Below are 17,942 nucleotides of genomic sequence, written 5' to 3' on the forward strand. Positions count from 1 at the left end.
TGTTCAGTTTTTAAAAGGAAGGTGACAATAGACCGATTGTTTTCTATGTGTCTTAAAAACAGCATGTTTAAACACACAGGTGAGTAAAAACTATAAATGAGCAGATCCGTTCTGGGGAGCCAAACCTCTGCACATCTGGTGTGTGTGTGTGTGTGTGTGGCATGACGCTTTCAGAGACTAGGGTGAGTGTACCTTCCATTTTTAACCATGTCAGCACAGAACACTACCGTCAAACTCGAAGTATGGATCCTACACACAGTATTGGGGAAGCTACTCTGAAAATATAGTTGACCAAGCTACCAATTACTTCACACTGAAAAAAGTTAAGCTACACTAAAGCTACACTTAAAAAATAAATAATAGTTTACTTAACTAAAGTTACTTTGAAAAAGCAGTTCACTACAGCTTAACTACTTAGTGATAAATGATCATGTGTAAATCTGAAATGTCATATACTACAAATTGCAAGAACAGATCACTTTGGGGTCATATGTTAACACACACAAAAAAACGATGTTTCAAGTGAGAATGAGGCAGGTCTGATGCCGAAAAATAAAGGAAATGATTGCATTGTCTTTTCCTTATGCAAAAAACAGTGCGTGTAGTTCCAGTAGTTAGCTACAACGCTACATGGCAAAAAATGTATTAACTACTGAAAACACTACCTAGATTAGAATTTAGTTAAACTACACCCAAGCTACTGCAAAATGTAGTTGAACTACATGTAGTTCACTACTCCCCAACACTGCCTACAAATACTGTGGATACAGTATTTTCATCTTTCAGTTCCCTCTATATCTACTGTGACCTGGTAGGAAAAGAATACGCTGCTACTTAATTTAAGCTGTGATAAGGCTACTGCATGTTTTCTCATGATTGCACGGCTGTCAAAGAGGAGACAGGGATAGGCCATTCTGAGGAAGACATGTCAGCGTTGGAGACAGACAACAGAGAGCAAGGAATTCATACACAGGTGGGGGGGTGAGGAACGGAGAATGGCGAGGCCAGAGTAGAGCGTGGCGGTATATGTTCAGTAAGGGGGAAGGTGTTACAGTTTGCATGCCTGTATGTGTGTGTGAGGAGGGAGGAGTTTACTGCGTTGCTACGTTACTCCAGTACACGTACCGAACACGTTGCAAGAAGTCGAGACCCAAACAAACACATGCATCGACACCCCATTACGAAGCGAACAGGTTAAGCATTTACAATTCCATCCATCCACAGACTTCAGTTGTTAAGTCTATCATCGACCGTACAGTGGGCCTCTGGGCAAAACCGGGAGCCTTTCCATTTTGGCAGAGAGCAGCTCACACATTAATGATGAGTGTCAAATAGCAACCTGACTCAACATAGCCTACTGCTGACTGCTTCCAGGGAAAGGGGAGAAAGGAGAGAGAGAAGGAGAGAGAGAAGGAGCCAGGCTAAGCCACAGGTGTGGGTGTGTGTGAGTGTGTGAGTGTGTGTGTGTGTGTGTGTGTGTGTGAGAGAGTGCCTACAAGAGATATAGAGCAGAATGAGAGTGTGTGTTGTAGACTCCATTCTCTGATAAAATATTTGAATATCTCGAGGTTGTTATTTTAGCTTATTCTAAGCTAAGCTGCACAAGGTGACTCAGCCAGCTCCACAGGCCCGGAGAGGAGACTGATATGAAGGCACCTCTTGGCTAACACAGCTTCTATGGCTGACAGGAACACACACACTCATGCATGCACACAAGCATGCGTGCATGCACACATGTCTCAGACACACGTCTGTCTCTCCCACACACACATGCACACACACACACACACAAACACACACTTCAAGTTTGATGTGTTTTAATCTGTCACATACAAGTAGGCAGCTTCATGGGGACTTTGAAAAAGATATTCTATGAAAAAATACATTAAAATCACAAACTATTTCAAGCAAGTATTTTTCTGGATATCAATGTAAGTCTCTATTGTCTTCTATGACGATTTTGTAATTTCTATTCAATGTGTACAAAAATTGCAGAATTTTACTGGAGGTTTCATCCAGTGCTTGATTCCGTTTATGTGAAGTCGTCTGTGAATTACGGCACTGTGGTTGGAGAGTGTGTGTGTAATCTGGACATTTGGGCTTGGAACACTGTGTCTGTGGGTAATAGTTTGAAGTGGACTTTAAACCCCCTGTATGTTAAATAGGATTACATTAGTATGGCAGCGAGACACAATATAGGACTCATCTATGCACACAGTATGTAATGGCATGCATGGGTATTGAATTATGAGTGTAAGTTGTTCCCAATAATGTTTGTGTATTAGATAAGGTAGGGCCTTGATTTGTCTAGGTGGATTATTACTGATTGTAATGGAAGATGAGCTTGGACGTTGTATGGCTGTAATATGGATAATAGATAAGTGTTAAATCAGTAGTTGTGCATTATGGTTGTATTACGGTTGTATTCTGGTTGTACTATGGTTGCACTCTGGTCGTACTATAGTTGTATGTATGGGACGGGCACTAGCTGGAACAGTCTATTGGAGGTCACAGGGTTTAGGGGGCCTGTGGGTGTTGGAACCTGAGAGAGCAGGCCCCCTATGGCAGCTGTCTGGTGCGCTTCAGTAAACGGCCTGGTGGGCATCATCAGGGTGCCTGGTGGGAACCTTAAGGCATGCTGCTGGGCTTCTTCTCATCACCAGTTCTTATTTAACCATCCAGATACGTATTCATACACCAGCAGCATCACAGCTCCACCTAGAGGAGGAGGAGACGACGGGGCGTAGAGATTAATACAATACTATAAATTATAATACTAATAATGTCATCTATCTAATTCCGTGTGTGGCGGTGTAGGGCCGGACGATCTGGCCAAAATATCATATCATGGTATTTAAAAATAATTGGACGGTATGACGGTATTTGACAGTATTTTATGTTTTTGAATAATAAAAGTTCTAAATTTGCTTTATAATAATAATAATAATAATAATAATAATAATAATAATAATATGGCCTTTATGAGTAGTGCGTGACCCTAGGGTTGCAACACATACGTTCTAAGTGACTTCAATGGGTCTTTCTCCATTCTGATTGTTTTATACTGTTCAATTCAACTTCAACCCAAAATTATTTTCAGCAGTTTCATCAATTTCTGCATTTCCTGCACTCATTTGAGATCATTTACACACGGCCATGTAGGGCTGCACGACATGGGCAAACAATCTAGGTCTTATTTTTAACCAAAAGTTACGATTTGACTTGCGATTTAGAACAAAACACTTACGTGAACTGTTGCAATCATGGAAATAGAATGATTATTCTAATTCTATAGTTAGAATATAATAGTGGGCACTTTAAATACAGTGTTGTTTGACATGACAATGAATGAAAATGCCAGGGAGAAGTTATTGTGACAGGGTAGGAACCAAAGTGTTGATAAGTGTTTCCTAGGGGACATTATAATCTTTGGCTACATTTAATGTTTTCTCTTAGCTACTTCATGTAGCTAACATATTCATGCTTCGCGTACTCCTCTTTGATTTAGAAAATACTGTTGCACAAACAACATGCTGTTTTAGGTCTATACCAGTTTCAGTTACAAGTTTTAATATCACATGCACAAGTAACTAGCCATTAGCATTAGCATCTAACAAGATTTAGACCCAACTTGCTAAGAAAAGACAAACTAGTTGTTTGCAGATGTAAGAAACACAAACGAATAGTATAATTATAGAACGCTAGTGGATTTATAATATGAAGCAAAGTGAAAACAGCATCGTTGTAATCAACATTGATGCATGTGCTCCATTGACCATGCAGACTGAACGCAAGTGTCTCGTGGTCAAGGAACAACAAATGAGCTCCTTGAGTGACAGGGGGCGGGGTTAGGTCTGTGTGGAAAGCGGCACAGAGAGAGAGAGAGAGAGAGAGAGAGCGGAGAGAGATGACTCAAGTAGCGAAGTAAACTATAAAAATGGACGTTATACACGTCATATCACATTTAACAAACCAAACATTCAAATACCGTTATATACTGAGCAAAAACATAAACGCAACATGTAAAGTGTTGGTCCCATGTTTCATAAACTGAAATAAAAGTTCCCAGAAATGTTCCATATGCACAAAAAGCTTATTTCTCTCAAATGTTGTGCAGAAATGTGTTTACATCCCTGTTAGTGAGCATTTATCTTTTGCCAAGATAATCCATCCACCTGACAGGTGTGGCATATCAAGAAGCTGATTAAACAGCATGATCATTACACAGGTGCACCTTGTGCTGTGGACAATAAAAGGTCACACAACACATTGCCACAGATGTCTCAAGTTTTGAGGGAGTGTGAAATTGGCATGCTGACTACAGGAATGTCCACCAGAGCTGTTGCCAGATAATTGAATGTTAATTTCTCTAACACATCTCGAGACTTTGGCAGTACGTCCAACCGGCCTCACAACCGCAGACCACGTGTAACCACGCCAGCCCAGCACCTCCACTTCCGGCTTCTTCACCTGTGGGATCGTCTGAGACCAGCCACCCGGACAGCTGATGAAACTGTGGGTTTGCACAACCAAAGAATGTCTGCACAAACTTTCAGAAACCGTCTCAGGGAAGCTCATCTGCGTGCTCATCTTCTCACCAGGGTCTTGACCTGACTGCAGTTCGGCGTCGCAACCAACTTCAGTGGGCAAATGCTCACCTTCGATGACCACTGGCACGCTGGAGTGCTCTTCACGGATGATTCCTGGTTTCAACTGTACCGGGCAGATGGCAGACAGCGTGTACGGCGTCGTGTGGGCGTGCGGTTTGCTGATGTCAACGTTGTGAACAGATTGCCCCATGGTGGCGGTGGGGTTATGGTATGGCAGGCATAAGCTACGGACAACAAACATAATTGTATTTTATCAATGGCAATTTGAATGAACAGAGATACCGTGACGACATCCTGAGGCCCATTTATCCGCCGCCATCACCTCATGTTTCAGCATGATAATGCACGGCCCCATGTCGCAAGGATCTGTACACAATTTCTGGAAGCTGAAAATGTCCCAGTTCTTCCATGGCCTGCATACTCACAAGACATGTCACCAATAACCATCAACTTCGCACAGCCATTGAAGAGGAGTGGGAGGCCCCGGTGCACAACTGAGCAAGAGGACAAATACATTTGAGTGTCTAGTTTGAGAAACAGACGCCTCACAGGTCCTCAACTGGCAGCTTCATTAAATAGTACCCGCAAAACACCAGTCTCAACGTCAACAGTGAAGAGGCGACTCCGGGATTCTGACCTTCTAGGCAGAGTTGCAAAGAAAAAGCCATATCTCAGACTAGCCAATAAAAAGAAAAGATTAAGATGTGCAAAAGAACACAGACACTGGACAGAGGAAGATTGGAAAAAAGTGTTATTGACAGACAAATCAAAGTTTGAGGTGTTCGGATCACAAAGAAGAACATTTGTGAGACGCAGACCAAATGAAAAGATGCTGGAGGAGTGCTTGATGCCATCTGTCAAGCATGGTGGAGGCAATGTGATGGTCTGGGGGTAATTTGGTGGTGGTAAAGTGGGAGATTTTTACAGGGTAAAAGGGATCTTGAAGAAGGAAAGCTATCACTCCATTTTGCAACGCCATGCCATACCTGTGGACGTCGCTTGATTGGAGCCAATTTCCTTCTACAACAGGACAATGAAGCACAGCTCCAAACTATGCAAGAACTATTTAGGGAAGAAGCAGTCAGCTGGTATTCTGTCTATTATGGAGTGGCCAGCACAGTCACCGGATCTCAACCCTATTGAGCTGTTGTGGGAACAGCTTGACCGTATGGTACGTAAGAAGTGCCCATCAAGCCAATCCAACTTGTGGGAGGTGCTTCAGGAAGCATGGAGTGAAATCTCTTCAGATTACCTCAACAAATTGACAACTAGAATGCCAAAGGTCTGCAAGGCTGTAATTGCTGCAAATAGAGGATTCTTTGACGAAAGCAAAATTTGAAGGACACAATTATTATTTCAATTAAAAATCATTATTTCTAACCTTGTCAATGACTACATTTCCTATTAATTTTGCTATATTTCCTATTCAAACTCATTTCATGTATGTTTCCATGGAAAACAAGGACATTTCTAAATGACCCCAAACTTTTGAACGGTAGTGTATATTCTTTTCAGTGTAGAAGATAAAGTAAAAACCCAAACCGGTCCGTCATCAATACCGGTATATCGTAAAATACGGTATACCGCCCAGCCCTATGGAGTTGCCAGACTGATTTTTAGAGGGACATGCTGTGTAATAACTATTATACCAAGAGAATTGATAGGCTATCATTAGCAATGACCACATCTAGATTAAAAAGATCTATAATATAGTATAATCAACTTCTCATTTAGTGATATGATGAAAGACGTAATCTACATCTTAAATTAGCCATAACATTCAAGATGTACTGTAACAAATAGCATACTTCTCTTTACCAAAAACATTGCTCATCTGATAAAAATTCAATATTATTATTTGTCAGTCTGTAATGACCAAACATTTGGGAAGAAAGTTAATTGAATAGTTGGAGGAACGTCACCTGGTCCGAGTCTCATGATCTTGGGGATCAGTCCTTTGTACAGCGCCAAGTATCTGGAGAAATAATATAATAATATAATATCTGGAGAACTGACAGAGGCAACAGCATGACGTCTTAGTACATTCATATCCTAACATTCCAAAAAAGAAAAAATATATTACATGACATACTTTTTCAAAATAAATAATACTGGGATCACTTTCTAAATCCCTGTACAGTGTGTGTGAGTGTATGTGCGTGCGTGAACATGTGTGTTTGTAATTACGAGTGTTGGCATTATTGGGCTTAGCTGAGGCGGCTGCCTGCCCTGTTTCTGTCTCCCTCGCAGGTCAGGTAGAGAGAGAGCGCACTAATAGCCATTGGTGTTTAGTGTAGTGTAACTTAAGGGTATACCTACTACCTGCACTAACCCTAATGCATTCAAGGTGATCAGTGTTCCTGGCTGGCGCTGGCTGCCTCCTGCTCCCCTACCCGTCACCCCCCCCCACACTCCGCCTCCTACCCCCGCCACTGATGGCGTTAATAAGGCTCAACCCACTTCCTCCCTGCCCCTCTGTCTGATTAGATTGACCCGCGGAGCGCCGCGCAGCTCGTTAGGACAGCCTTAACGACGTCTCCCATAGGGATCACTAATTAGCTGCGACTGTGTTGTGTTAGAGCATGGGGAATGGACGAAGCGGGCAGAGTCTCTCTCCCTCCCTCCCTCCCTCTTCCTCCTCCTCCTCCTCCTCCTCCTCCAGCATCAGCCCCCCTAGGCCCCGACAATACACTAGACGACAGGAAGAGAGGGAGTGAATCAGGGGCCACTGCTACCACAAATACCTATGTGTCACTGCACCAGCCTGTGTCTGCTTGCGTCCCTGCTCCATACTTTAGCAACCTTTACCCAACAACACCTAGGAACCTCATCAAGAGGTTCAGATCTCTTGGCGTAATGGCTAAGGGGTTGAGTCGCTGGACACGGGTTGGAGTCCAGGCTGAGGCAACCTCCCTGACTTCAGCGCGCCATACGTACCCCTCCTCCCGGTAGACCAGGCCCATGGTCTGGAAGCAGGTCCGGTACTTGATCTCTCCCGGTATGGGCTGGGGAGCCTGGATGCGGCTCTTGGCCACGTCAAAGGGAATGTTGACACAGGAAGAGATGGTTCCTGAGGCCAGGCCAATAGCAAACTTCCTTAGGAACTCCAGGGTTGGGTCCTGACAGGGGAAAAGGGAGAGACAGGGACATAGAACAGAGAGAGAGAAAGAGAGAGAGAGAGACAGGGACAAAGAAGAGAGAGAGTGAGACAGGGAAAGAGAAGAGAGAGAGACATAGAAGAGCGAGAGATGGGAGAGAGATAGGGGGAGGTATAGAGACGCTCACTAAAGAGACAGAGGTCTGTGCTGCAGCTGTATCCATGGATGTTCCTCCCTCATATATCTGCCTGGACATATTTTTCTATCTTGTTATCTGCCTGCTCCAGGTCATTTGTTTTATAGGAAACATTTTGGGCTGCTGCAAATATATATTTTATTACTGCTAAACATGAGAGATATCTAGTGATTTCTATATATCTCAATGGTGTAGTGATGAAAAAATGTGTGCTTCCTGACTGCAGTTTCCACCTCTCTGATTGGCTGAGCTGAAGCACATGTCCATTCGTGCGCTTGCTAGGAAAGAGAGGATTTATAAACAGGGTTCATGCAGGCAGACTGCAGAGCGGCGGAGGCATATGGGGACAATTTAGTCTAATTGGGCAGTGACTCTCTCTGCAGCACAGGGGTATTACTGTGTGTGTGTCTGTGTATTACTGTACGAAAGAGAGGGAGAGAAGTCCCGGTTGGCCCAGAGAACTCTGAAGGTTAATTGATCACGATATATATAATTTTTTACAAATGACAGTAGCCTATTGAAATGCAGGTCCTGGTCAAGCCTTTATCTTGTCAAAGATCTGTACACTGAGTGCTGCTGAGTTAAATAACAGCTAATCTTACAGTGCTTGAAGTGCAATAAAAATTTCCGGTCATCAGCCCAGCCTGTCTCTGCTGGAGCAGGTTATATCTATCCTGTCCTGTAGCTACACAATGGTCTGAGCTTCACCTAAAACAGGCTCAACTCCAGTCAATCGTGCAGGTAGGTATAACGCATTATGATGCTGTTATAATGCATAGTAAGACTTATATGACCCCCTTTTACCATCCCATAATGATTCCGTCTAAATACTAGCCATTCTGAGTCAGTTGAAAAATTCCTAAATAGAGTTATGACTGGTTTTCCCCAAAGGATCACTCTCAGAGGCTAAGATAACCAAGCCTAAGACCACAACTTCTTTGTTGTGTAATTTTCCCTCTATGATCACTTTAATACAGTTCATGCATGATAATAACTATCCATAAGCGCCATCCATAAATGCCAGAATCATACAGACCGGGGTGAATTCACCAAATAAACAAAGCTTCAGTTATATGGCTTCCACATCTACTCCACTGTATAACTAACTTCTTCCTGAAATAATAATACACATTGTCTGCTTTCAATTAGTCCATGGAAGTTAAGCTAGTATGCATCCCAAATGGGACCCTATTCCAGATGTAGTGCACTACTTTTGACCAGGGCCCATAGGGGAACAGGCTGGCGTTTATACACGGGGAACAGTCTGGCGTATGGTAACGTTTCCATTCAACAAAATGTACTTTTGTTTGGGAATCAGGCCCTCTATGCCGGATGTGTAACGTGAACCTTTGAGGATGTTATAGAGAGCAAACAGACGAGGTATTAGCTGCACTCTACCAAACTCCTCTCTGATTTTCCTTCCCCTCAGTTGCCTCACTGACTGCAGTGCTAAGGCTAACCAATCCAACTGTAGTACTTCCAGCATGGCTAACCAATCCAACTGTAGTACTTCCAGCATGGCTAACCAATCCAACTGTAGTACTTCCAGCATGGCTAACCAATCCAACTGTAGTACTTCCAGCATGGCTAACCAATCCAACTGTAGTACTTCCAGCATGGCTAACCAATCCAACTGTAGTACTTCCAGCATGGCTAACCAATCCAATAGCCATAAGCTTGGCATTTTCACAGACCTGTTGCTAAGTGCCTGAGAGCCACTTATCCTGTATATTAGACTGAGAGGCTGTTTGAAAGGCTCTAAAATGTATTAACAGGCCTGGCTTTGTCTATGGACAGGACATATACAATTAGTAAGGGAACGTTACTTGGTGGCTGGTCAGTTTGGTTTAGGAATAGATAGTCTAGGACCTACAATACAACTTAATACTAAAAAGAAAAACTGTACACATACAGTTACATCCAACTGATCTAATGTAAAGGAAAGTCAAAAGTCCTTGGTCTGTTTGGTGTAAAAACAGAAAGTCTATGGAAAAAAACAACAGAGATACAGGCCAGGACAGCAACAACATAGACAGGGACATGCAATCTAATCTCCTGATACCTGGCTGGCAGGAATGGCGTCCTTGACATTGAAATAGAATCCAAAGTAGATCATGTTAAAGACGCCGTGGCGCCCCAGGGTCGACGTTAACCCTTTATTCAGCCCTCGCAGGCCAAAGCCGCCTGCGTTGATGATGTTCCGTGCTTGGGCAAACGTGGAGGGCTGCTGTATAGAGGAGAAGAAAAGAGCACAATGTAAATGACAGAGAATAGAATAGCTCTACTTTAAGTGAGTAAAATAAATAGTTAAGAAAACGTCCTTAAGAAAACATGGAAGGCTGCATGCAGTATGGAGCAGAACAAAACGGCCAATGACTGAGAATAGCAAAGACCCACTATAAGGGCGGAATCCTTAACTTGACGATCGCATAAATCATGCATCGGTGTCAATGGTTACTGTCAAGGTAAACATCAATGGTAAAGGTCAAGTTAAGCATGCAGATCTCAAGTTAGGATTCGGGCCATCATAAGTGACAACAGTGAGATATTAGTGTATTAATTCCTATTAAACAGTGCTTTTGAATCTCACCACTTGGAATGAATCTCTGTTGGCCTGCAGGCTGACTTTGACCACTTCAAATGGGTTGACCACCAATGCCTCGGTCAGACCTGACCCTAGACCTGCTACTGACAGACCCTGGGAGAGAGGGAGGGAGGGGGAAAGAGGGAGAGAAAGAGGGAGATGGTTAAAAAGGGAGACGTACGGTAGGGAAATATCAGATTCAAGTTCCAGATCAACAGGGAGGGAAAAGGACAGAGGGAATAGTGAAACAGAGAAGGGCAGGTAGCTACAGGGAAATGTATAGGGCGTATTTAATTTGTTAATTTTTGTTATTAGGGGGTAGATCAGCTTTAATATTGCAGATAGATTGTAACTTCCTTCAATGTAATTGTCTACATCACTTCCAATCCCCCATATGTATTTTCTCTCTCGCATATATATATATATATATATATATACATACACACACACACATATATATACACACACACACATATATATATATACATACTGTGATGTCACGAGAGGCTACACAGCTTTCAGCGGGATTGCTCAAGTAGTGCAAGGAGACCAGGTTCAACCAAAACAAGGATTTTATTAAAGGTCTTGGGAAACTAACGAAAGTATAACACAATTCTGTTCTCTGGTGGCTCTTTAAGGGTTAACAGTTCAGGGATGTCTCTTCCACATCCAAAATCATAACTCTCCCTCGCTCAAATAACTTTTCCCCAGTCTTACTGTATTCCACGTTGCAGCTAGTGGCCAACCCAGCAAAACGTCCTTCCAAATGTCCCACACGTATTTCCACAGGTGCATATATCCAAAGGTGAGTCTTTCCCAAAGGTAAGTATCTCCAAATCCTTATATTCCTCATGGAAGTGGACGTGCAGCACTCTTGTCCTCCAGAGAGCCCAGGTTGGAGACGGTGTTACTTCACAACCCACACACTCACTCTCAGTGTGTCTCTTCCCTTTCAAAAACCTCCAGCTCATCAGCTCCCTGATCTGTTTCAGCTGCGTGGGAAGATTGGCCATAGAGGGGTGGAGTTCCCCGACCATACCAGCAGATGGAGCCATAGCTGTCTGGGTTTGCAGCCATCTCAGGGGGATGTAACGTCCCTCCAGGACACAGCCTCTCGTGACATCACACATCCCCCTCCTCGGGACCGACGTCCTCGTCGGGGTAAAGGCAGCGAAGAAGGCATCACGCCGGGAGAGGGCGTCCGCATTGCCGTGGTGCTTCCCACACTGCCAGGAGATATGTCCCATCTCCCCACACCGGTAACACTGTCGAGTTTCCCCCTCCTGGTGTACTCTTCTTGGACCCGCCTGGTTTCTGGCTCCCCTGGAGCCGGGATAAGTCCTGACGTGGCTGGGTTCGAGACCTTGGGGTCCTTTGGACGGGTTCTTCCCATTTGTGGTGGGGCCGCACTCCTGGGGTCTTTTCGGGAAGCATTCAGCATCTCCGCTGTGGCCTGGTACTTTTCCACAGCTTCCACGGTCAGATCAGCCGTGGTCAAGGCCTGTTGACTGATGAACCGTTTTGCCTCATAAGGCAGGGGCGCGTAGGTAACGATCCACCACAACGGCCTCCACCACCGCCGCTGCTGTATTCCTCTGCGGATCCAGCCATTTCCTTGCGATTCGGACAAGTTCATGCATCTGCGCCCGAGGAGGTTGGTCTGGTTGGAAGGTCCAGCTGTGAAAGCGCTGGGCCATACCAAACTTTGTGAGTCCATATCTGCTGAGGATCTCAGACTTCAGGGCATCATAGTCAGTAACCTGGTCAGGGCCCAGGTCCCGGACAGCATTCAGCGATTCCCCGGTTAGGAAGGGGGCTAACAGACCAACCCACTGTTGCTTGGGCCAGGCTTCCCTAGTGGCCGTGGCCTCAAATGCATGCAGGTATGCCTCAATGTCATCGGTAGCTCCCATCTTAGATATAAAGTCACTTGCCTTTATTGGGGCGGGTATTTTGGACAACCCTCTGTCTCTGCAACTGCAATTCCTCTGCCTTCAGAAGGTTGGCTTTCTTTGCTCCTCCAAGAGAGCCACGGTTGCTTGCATCTGGGCTTGCTGGCCAGCAACAAGGGCTTTCAATATGTCCTCCATTTCAGTCGGCGGGGAGCCTACGGCCAACTTGGAAAACTGGGTGATCAAACCTTCGGTATCCTCCTCTGACATGCACTATTAACGCTTGAGCGTGCCTGTATTCTCCACCATCTGTGATGTCACGAGAGGCTACACAGCTTTCAGCGGGATTGCTCAAGTAGTGCAAGGAGACCAGGTTCAACCAAAACAAGGATTTTATTAAAGGTCTTGGGGAAACTAACGAAAGTATAACACAATTCTGTTCTCTGGTGGCTCTTTAAGGGTTAACAGTTCAGGGATGTCTCTTCCACATCCAAAATCATAACTCTCCTTCGCTCAAATAACTTTTCCCCAGTCTTACTGTATTCCACGTTGCAGCTAGTGGCCAACCCAGCAAAACGTCCTTCCAAATGTCCCACACGTATTTCCACAGGTGCATATATCCAAAGGTGAGTCTTTCCCAAAGGTAAGTATCTCCAAATCCTTATATTCCTCATGGAAGTGGACGTGCAGCACTCTTGTCCTCCAGAGAGCCCAGGTTGGAGACTGTGTTACTTCACAACCCACACACTCACTCTCAGTGTGTCTCTTCCCTTTCAAAAACCTCCAGCTCATCAGCTCCTGATCTGTTTCAGCTGCGTGGGAAGATTGGCCATAGAGGGGGTGGAGTTCCCGACCATACCAGCAGATGGAGCCATAGCTGTCTGGGTTTGCAGCCATCTCAGGGGGATGTAACGTCCCTCCAGGACACAGCCTCTCGTGACATCACAATACATACATACATACACACACACACACACACACACACACACACACACACATACATACAGCGAGGGAAAAAAGTATTTGATCCCCTGCTGATTTTGTACATTTGCCCACTGACAAAGACTTGATCAGTCTATAATTTTAATGGTAGGTTTATTTGAAAAGTGAGAGACAGAATAACAACAAAAAAATCCAGAAAAACGCATGTCAAAAATGTTATAAATTGATTTGCATTTTAATGAGGGAAATAAGTATTTGACCCCTCTGCAAAACATGACTTAGTACTTGCTGGCAAAACCCCTGTTGGCAATCACAGAGGTCAAATGTTTCTTGTAGTTGGCCACCAGGTTTACACACATTGCAGGAGGGATTTTGTCCCACTCCTCTTTGCAGATCTTCTCCAAGTCATTAAGGTTTCGAGCCTGACGTTTGGCAACTCAAACCTTCAGCTACCTCCACAGATGTTCTATGGGATTAAGGTCTGGAGACTGGCTAGGCCACTCCAGGACCTTAATGTGCTTCTTCTTGAGCCACTCCTTTGTTGCCTTGGCCGTGTGTTTTGGGTCATTGTCATGCTGGAATACCCATTCACGACCCATTTTCAATGCCCTGGCTGAGGGAAGGAGGTTCTCACCCAAGATTTGACGGTACATGGCCCCGTCCATCGTCCCTTTGATGCGGTGAAGTTGTCCTGTCCCCTTAGCAGAAAAACACCCCCAAAGCATAATGTTTCCACCTCCATGTTTGACGGTGGGGATGGTGTGCTTGGGGTCATAGGCAGCATTCCTCCTCCAAACACTGCGAGTTGAGTTGATGCCAAAGAGCTCGATTTTGGTCTCATCTGACCACAACACTTTCACCCAGTTCTCCTCTGAATCATTCAGATGTTCATTGGCAAATTTCAGACGGCCCTGTGTATGTGCTTTCTTGAGCAGGGGGACCTTGCGGGCGCTGCAGGATTCCAGTCCTTCACGGCGTCGTGTGTTACCAATTGTTTTCTTGGTGACTATGGTCCCAGCTGCCTTGAGATCATTGACAAGATCCTCCTGTGTAGTTCTGGGCTGATTCCTCACCGTTCTGATGATCATTGCAACTCCACGAGGTGAGATCTTGCATGGAGCCCCAGGCCGAGGGAGATTGACAGTTATTTTGTGTTTCTTCCATTTACGAATAAGCGCACCAACTGTTGTCACCTTCTCACCAAACTGCTTGGCGATGGTCTTGTAGCCCATTCCAGCCTTGTGTAGGTCTACAATCTTGTCCCTGACATCCCTGGAGAGCTCTTTGGTCTTGGCCATGGTGGAGAGTATGGAATCTGATTGATTGATTGCTTCTGTGGACAGGTGTCTTTTATACAGGTAACAAGCTGAGATTAGGAGCACTCCCTTTAAGAGTGTGCCCCTAATCTCAGCTCGTTACCTGTATAAAAGACACCTGGGAGCCAGAAATCTTTCTGATTGAGAGGGGGTCAAATACTTATTTCCCTCATTAAAATGCAAATCAATTTATAACATTTTTGACATGTGTTTTTCTGGATTTTTGTTGTTGTTATTCTGTCTCTCACTGTTCAAATAAACCTACCATTAAAATTACAGACTGATCATGTCTTTGTCAGTGGGCAAACGTACAAAATCAGCAGGGGATCAAATACTTTTTTCCCTCACTGTACAAATACATATATATACATATCCTTTTAAAAAATATATTTCCCTTTACTACTTAACAACCACACCACCCCTTCCCTAATTGGAGTAAACTAGTGAACAACAATGCTTAGGCTTCTACTTCCAGCTTACACATACTATATACATTTTATGGACACAGTCAATTCTACGATAATTATATTTTGTTTGTTTTTACTCCTGAACTTCCTCTACCCTCAACCTCTCCGATCATTTTCATGATGTACATCCGGTTTGCTTCTATATGCCATATCTTTCTAACTGTGCTCTTTCACAAAAGCTCTCAACCTATAACCTATATAGTTATTATGGACACAGTATGCTTTACATTACTTATCTTGTTTTATTAGTCCCATCCTTCAACTCCATTCAACACCTCCCATCTATCTCTTAACACCATCCATATTGGATTTCTATTTGCCATATATTTTTCAACTGTACTGTGATGTTTTACAAAAGTTCTCAACCCTTCTATTCTCATTGTTTGCAAATTGAAAATATTTTTTTTTGCTAAAAGTATTATAATATTATTGATCGATTGACTATCACCCAGTAGTGCTATCTGCAGGGTTAGCTCCAGGTAAATATTGCAATCCTTTAGCCATTCCTGGACCTGTGTCCAAAAACAAGCTACAAATGGACAGTACCAAAACAAATGATCTAATGATTCTGTCTCTTCGCAGCAAAATCTTCAGAGCTGGGAAGATTGTATCCCCCATATAAATAACATTCTATTGGTAGCAAGAATTTTATATAATAATTTAAAATTGAAAGATTCTAAGTTTTGAATCCATTGTCGTTTTGCGTATCAGTTCATAAACACTATGCCATGGGATCGGTACGTCAAAAATCTCTTCCCAACTATTTTTCAATCTATATGGGACGGCTGTCACTCCTTTGGTCCTTAAATGAAACTGATATACTTTTTTATTTATCACAGTTTTCCTTAACCAAGTATGTTCTTTAATGCAAGGCCGACAGACAAGTTCCTTACTTTCTCCCCTTCCACTTTCCTCTTCCATTTTTGCAGTAAGGCTGCAATTATTTGGTTGTAATTTTGGGTAGAGCAGACATTTCCATATGTTTTTGGTAGCTGCATGTGCAACATAACTCCACCAGTCCTACCGATGATATCATTTACAAAGATTATACCTTTAAAAAAAAAAAACCCATCAATTACTATATTTGAGTTTAACCACAATTTTGGTGCATTATTTGTTCTGTCGTTTCTGGAGTATTAAATTGAAATAGCAACCAACTTTCTATGGCTTGTTTTAGAAATAGTGATATTTGGGAGATGATTTCCTTTTCAAATAACTGAAAGTGAGAGGTTGTAATCTGCATAAAGGGAAAAAGGCCATTCTTGAACATTGGGTGAGTTAATCTTAATAATTTCCTAGAGAACCAGTTCGGATTTAAGTATAACTTTTGTATGACTGAAGCTTTTAGTGATAGGTCTAATGCTTTAATATTTCATAATTTCTGTCCTCCGAATTCATATTAATTATATAAATAGGCCTGTTTAATTTTGTCTGGCTTGCCGTTCCAAATAAAATAGAATATTTTTTTCTCATATAATTTAAAACACTTTTTGCTAGGTGTCGGCAAGACCATAAGCAAATAGGTAAACTGGGATAATACTAAAGAGTTAATCAGGGTGATTTTTCCACAAATTGACAGGTATTTACCTTTCCATGGTAGCAAGATCTTATCTATTTTTGCTAACTTTCTATTAAAATGTATTGGAGTGAGATCATTTATTTCATTTGGATATGTATTCCGAGTATATCCACATCACCATCAGACCATTTTATTGGTAAACTATATGGTAATGTAAATTTTTTATTTTTTAGTGATCCAATACGTAATATAGTACATTTATTATAATTTGGTTGTAATCCAGAGAGGTTAGAAAATGTATCTAGAACCTCTATGAGGCTGTGGAGGGATTCAAGTTGTGGATTTAAAAGAAAACATGAATCATCAGCGTACAATGACACCTTTGTTTTTAAGCCCTGGATTTCTAATCCCTTGATATTATTGTTGGATCTGATTTTAATAGCTAACATTTCGATGGCCATAATAAATAGATATGCCGATAGTGGACAACCTTGTTTCACTCCTCTTGACATTTTAAAACCTTCTGAGAAATAGCCATTATTTACTATTTTACACCTAGGGTTACTATACATGATGTTAACCCATTTTGTAAGAAACCAAAATTGAAATGCTCCAGGCATTTATATATAAACCCCAGTCGTACTTTATCAAATGCCTTTTCAAAGTCTGCTATGAATTGCAGGCCTGGTTTCCCAGATGTTCTTTCCAGTACTTGTCTTATATTATCTCTAATGTATCGTCCATGTAAAAAACCTGTCTGATTAGAATGAATAATGTCCGACAATACCTTTTTAATTCCATGCGCTATACATTTAGCTAGAATCTTTGCATCACAACACTGAAGTGTAAGGGGCCTCCAATTTTTTTTATTTTCCACTTGTATCCTGTTTCAGTAATAATGAAATCAGACCTTCTTCTTGAGTGTCTGATAATTTACCATTTACATAGGAGTGGTTAAAACATGCTAATAACGGTCCTCTGAGTATATCAAAAAAGGTTTGGTATACCTTGACTGGAATGCCATCCAACCCTGGAGTTTCCCCGGACATAAAGTCTTTAATTGCATCCAGAAGTTCCTCCTCTGTAATTTCACCTTCACATGAGTCTTTCTGTATGGCTGTACATTTTACATTATCAATAGAAAAAAAATCTCTACAATTAGCTTCAGTTAGAGGAGATGGAGGCGACTGAAACGAAAACATATGCTGAAAGTACTTTGCTTCATCCTTCAAAATATCATTTGGTGAATCATGGGTGACTCCGTCATTTGTAACCAGTTTCAGTAAATTATTTTTGGTAGCATTTCTATGTTGAAGAT

The 17,942-nt window shown here is 42.7% G+C and overlaps 1 protein-coding gene across 3 annotated transcripts in view; it reads right to left on the minus strand.

Moving 5' to 3' along the window:
- Positions 1–1,800: 1,800 nt before the first annotated feature.
- The window catches only part of slc25a21 (solute carrier family 25 member 21), a 145,819-nt gene continuing 129,677 nt past the window's right edge, over positions 1,801–17,942 (minus strand). For all 3 annotated transcript variants that reach the window (XM_041848150.2, XM_041848148.1, XM_041848149.2), the window contains exons 7-11: positions 10,495–10,602; positions 9,967–10,131; positions 7,548–7,729; positions 6,533–6,585; positions 1,801–2,718 (exon numbers count right to left, since the gene is read on the minus strand). In XM_041848150.2, the coding sequence (XP_041704084.1) occupies positions 2,657–2,718; positions 6,533–6,585; positions 7,548–7,729; positions 9,967–10,131; positions 10,495–10,602 (570 nt within the window). In that variant the 3' untranslated portion in view covers positions 1,801–2,656. The remainder of the gene's footprint in view (positions 2,719–6,532; positions 6,586–7,547; positions 7,730–9,966; positions 10,132–10,494; positions 10,603–17,942) is intronic.

This window comes from Coregonus clupeaformis, chromosome 25 (genome assembly GCF_020615455.1).
Source record: "Coregonus clupeaformis isolate EN_2021a chromosome 25, ASM2061545v1, whole genome shotgun sequence".
Classification (NCBI taxonomy): domain Eukaryota; kingdom Metazoa; phylum Chordata; class Actinopteri; order Salmoniformes; family Salmonidae; genus Coregonus; species Coregonus clupeaformis.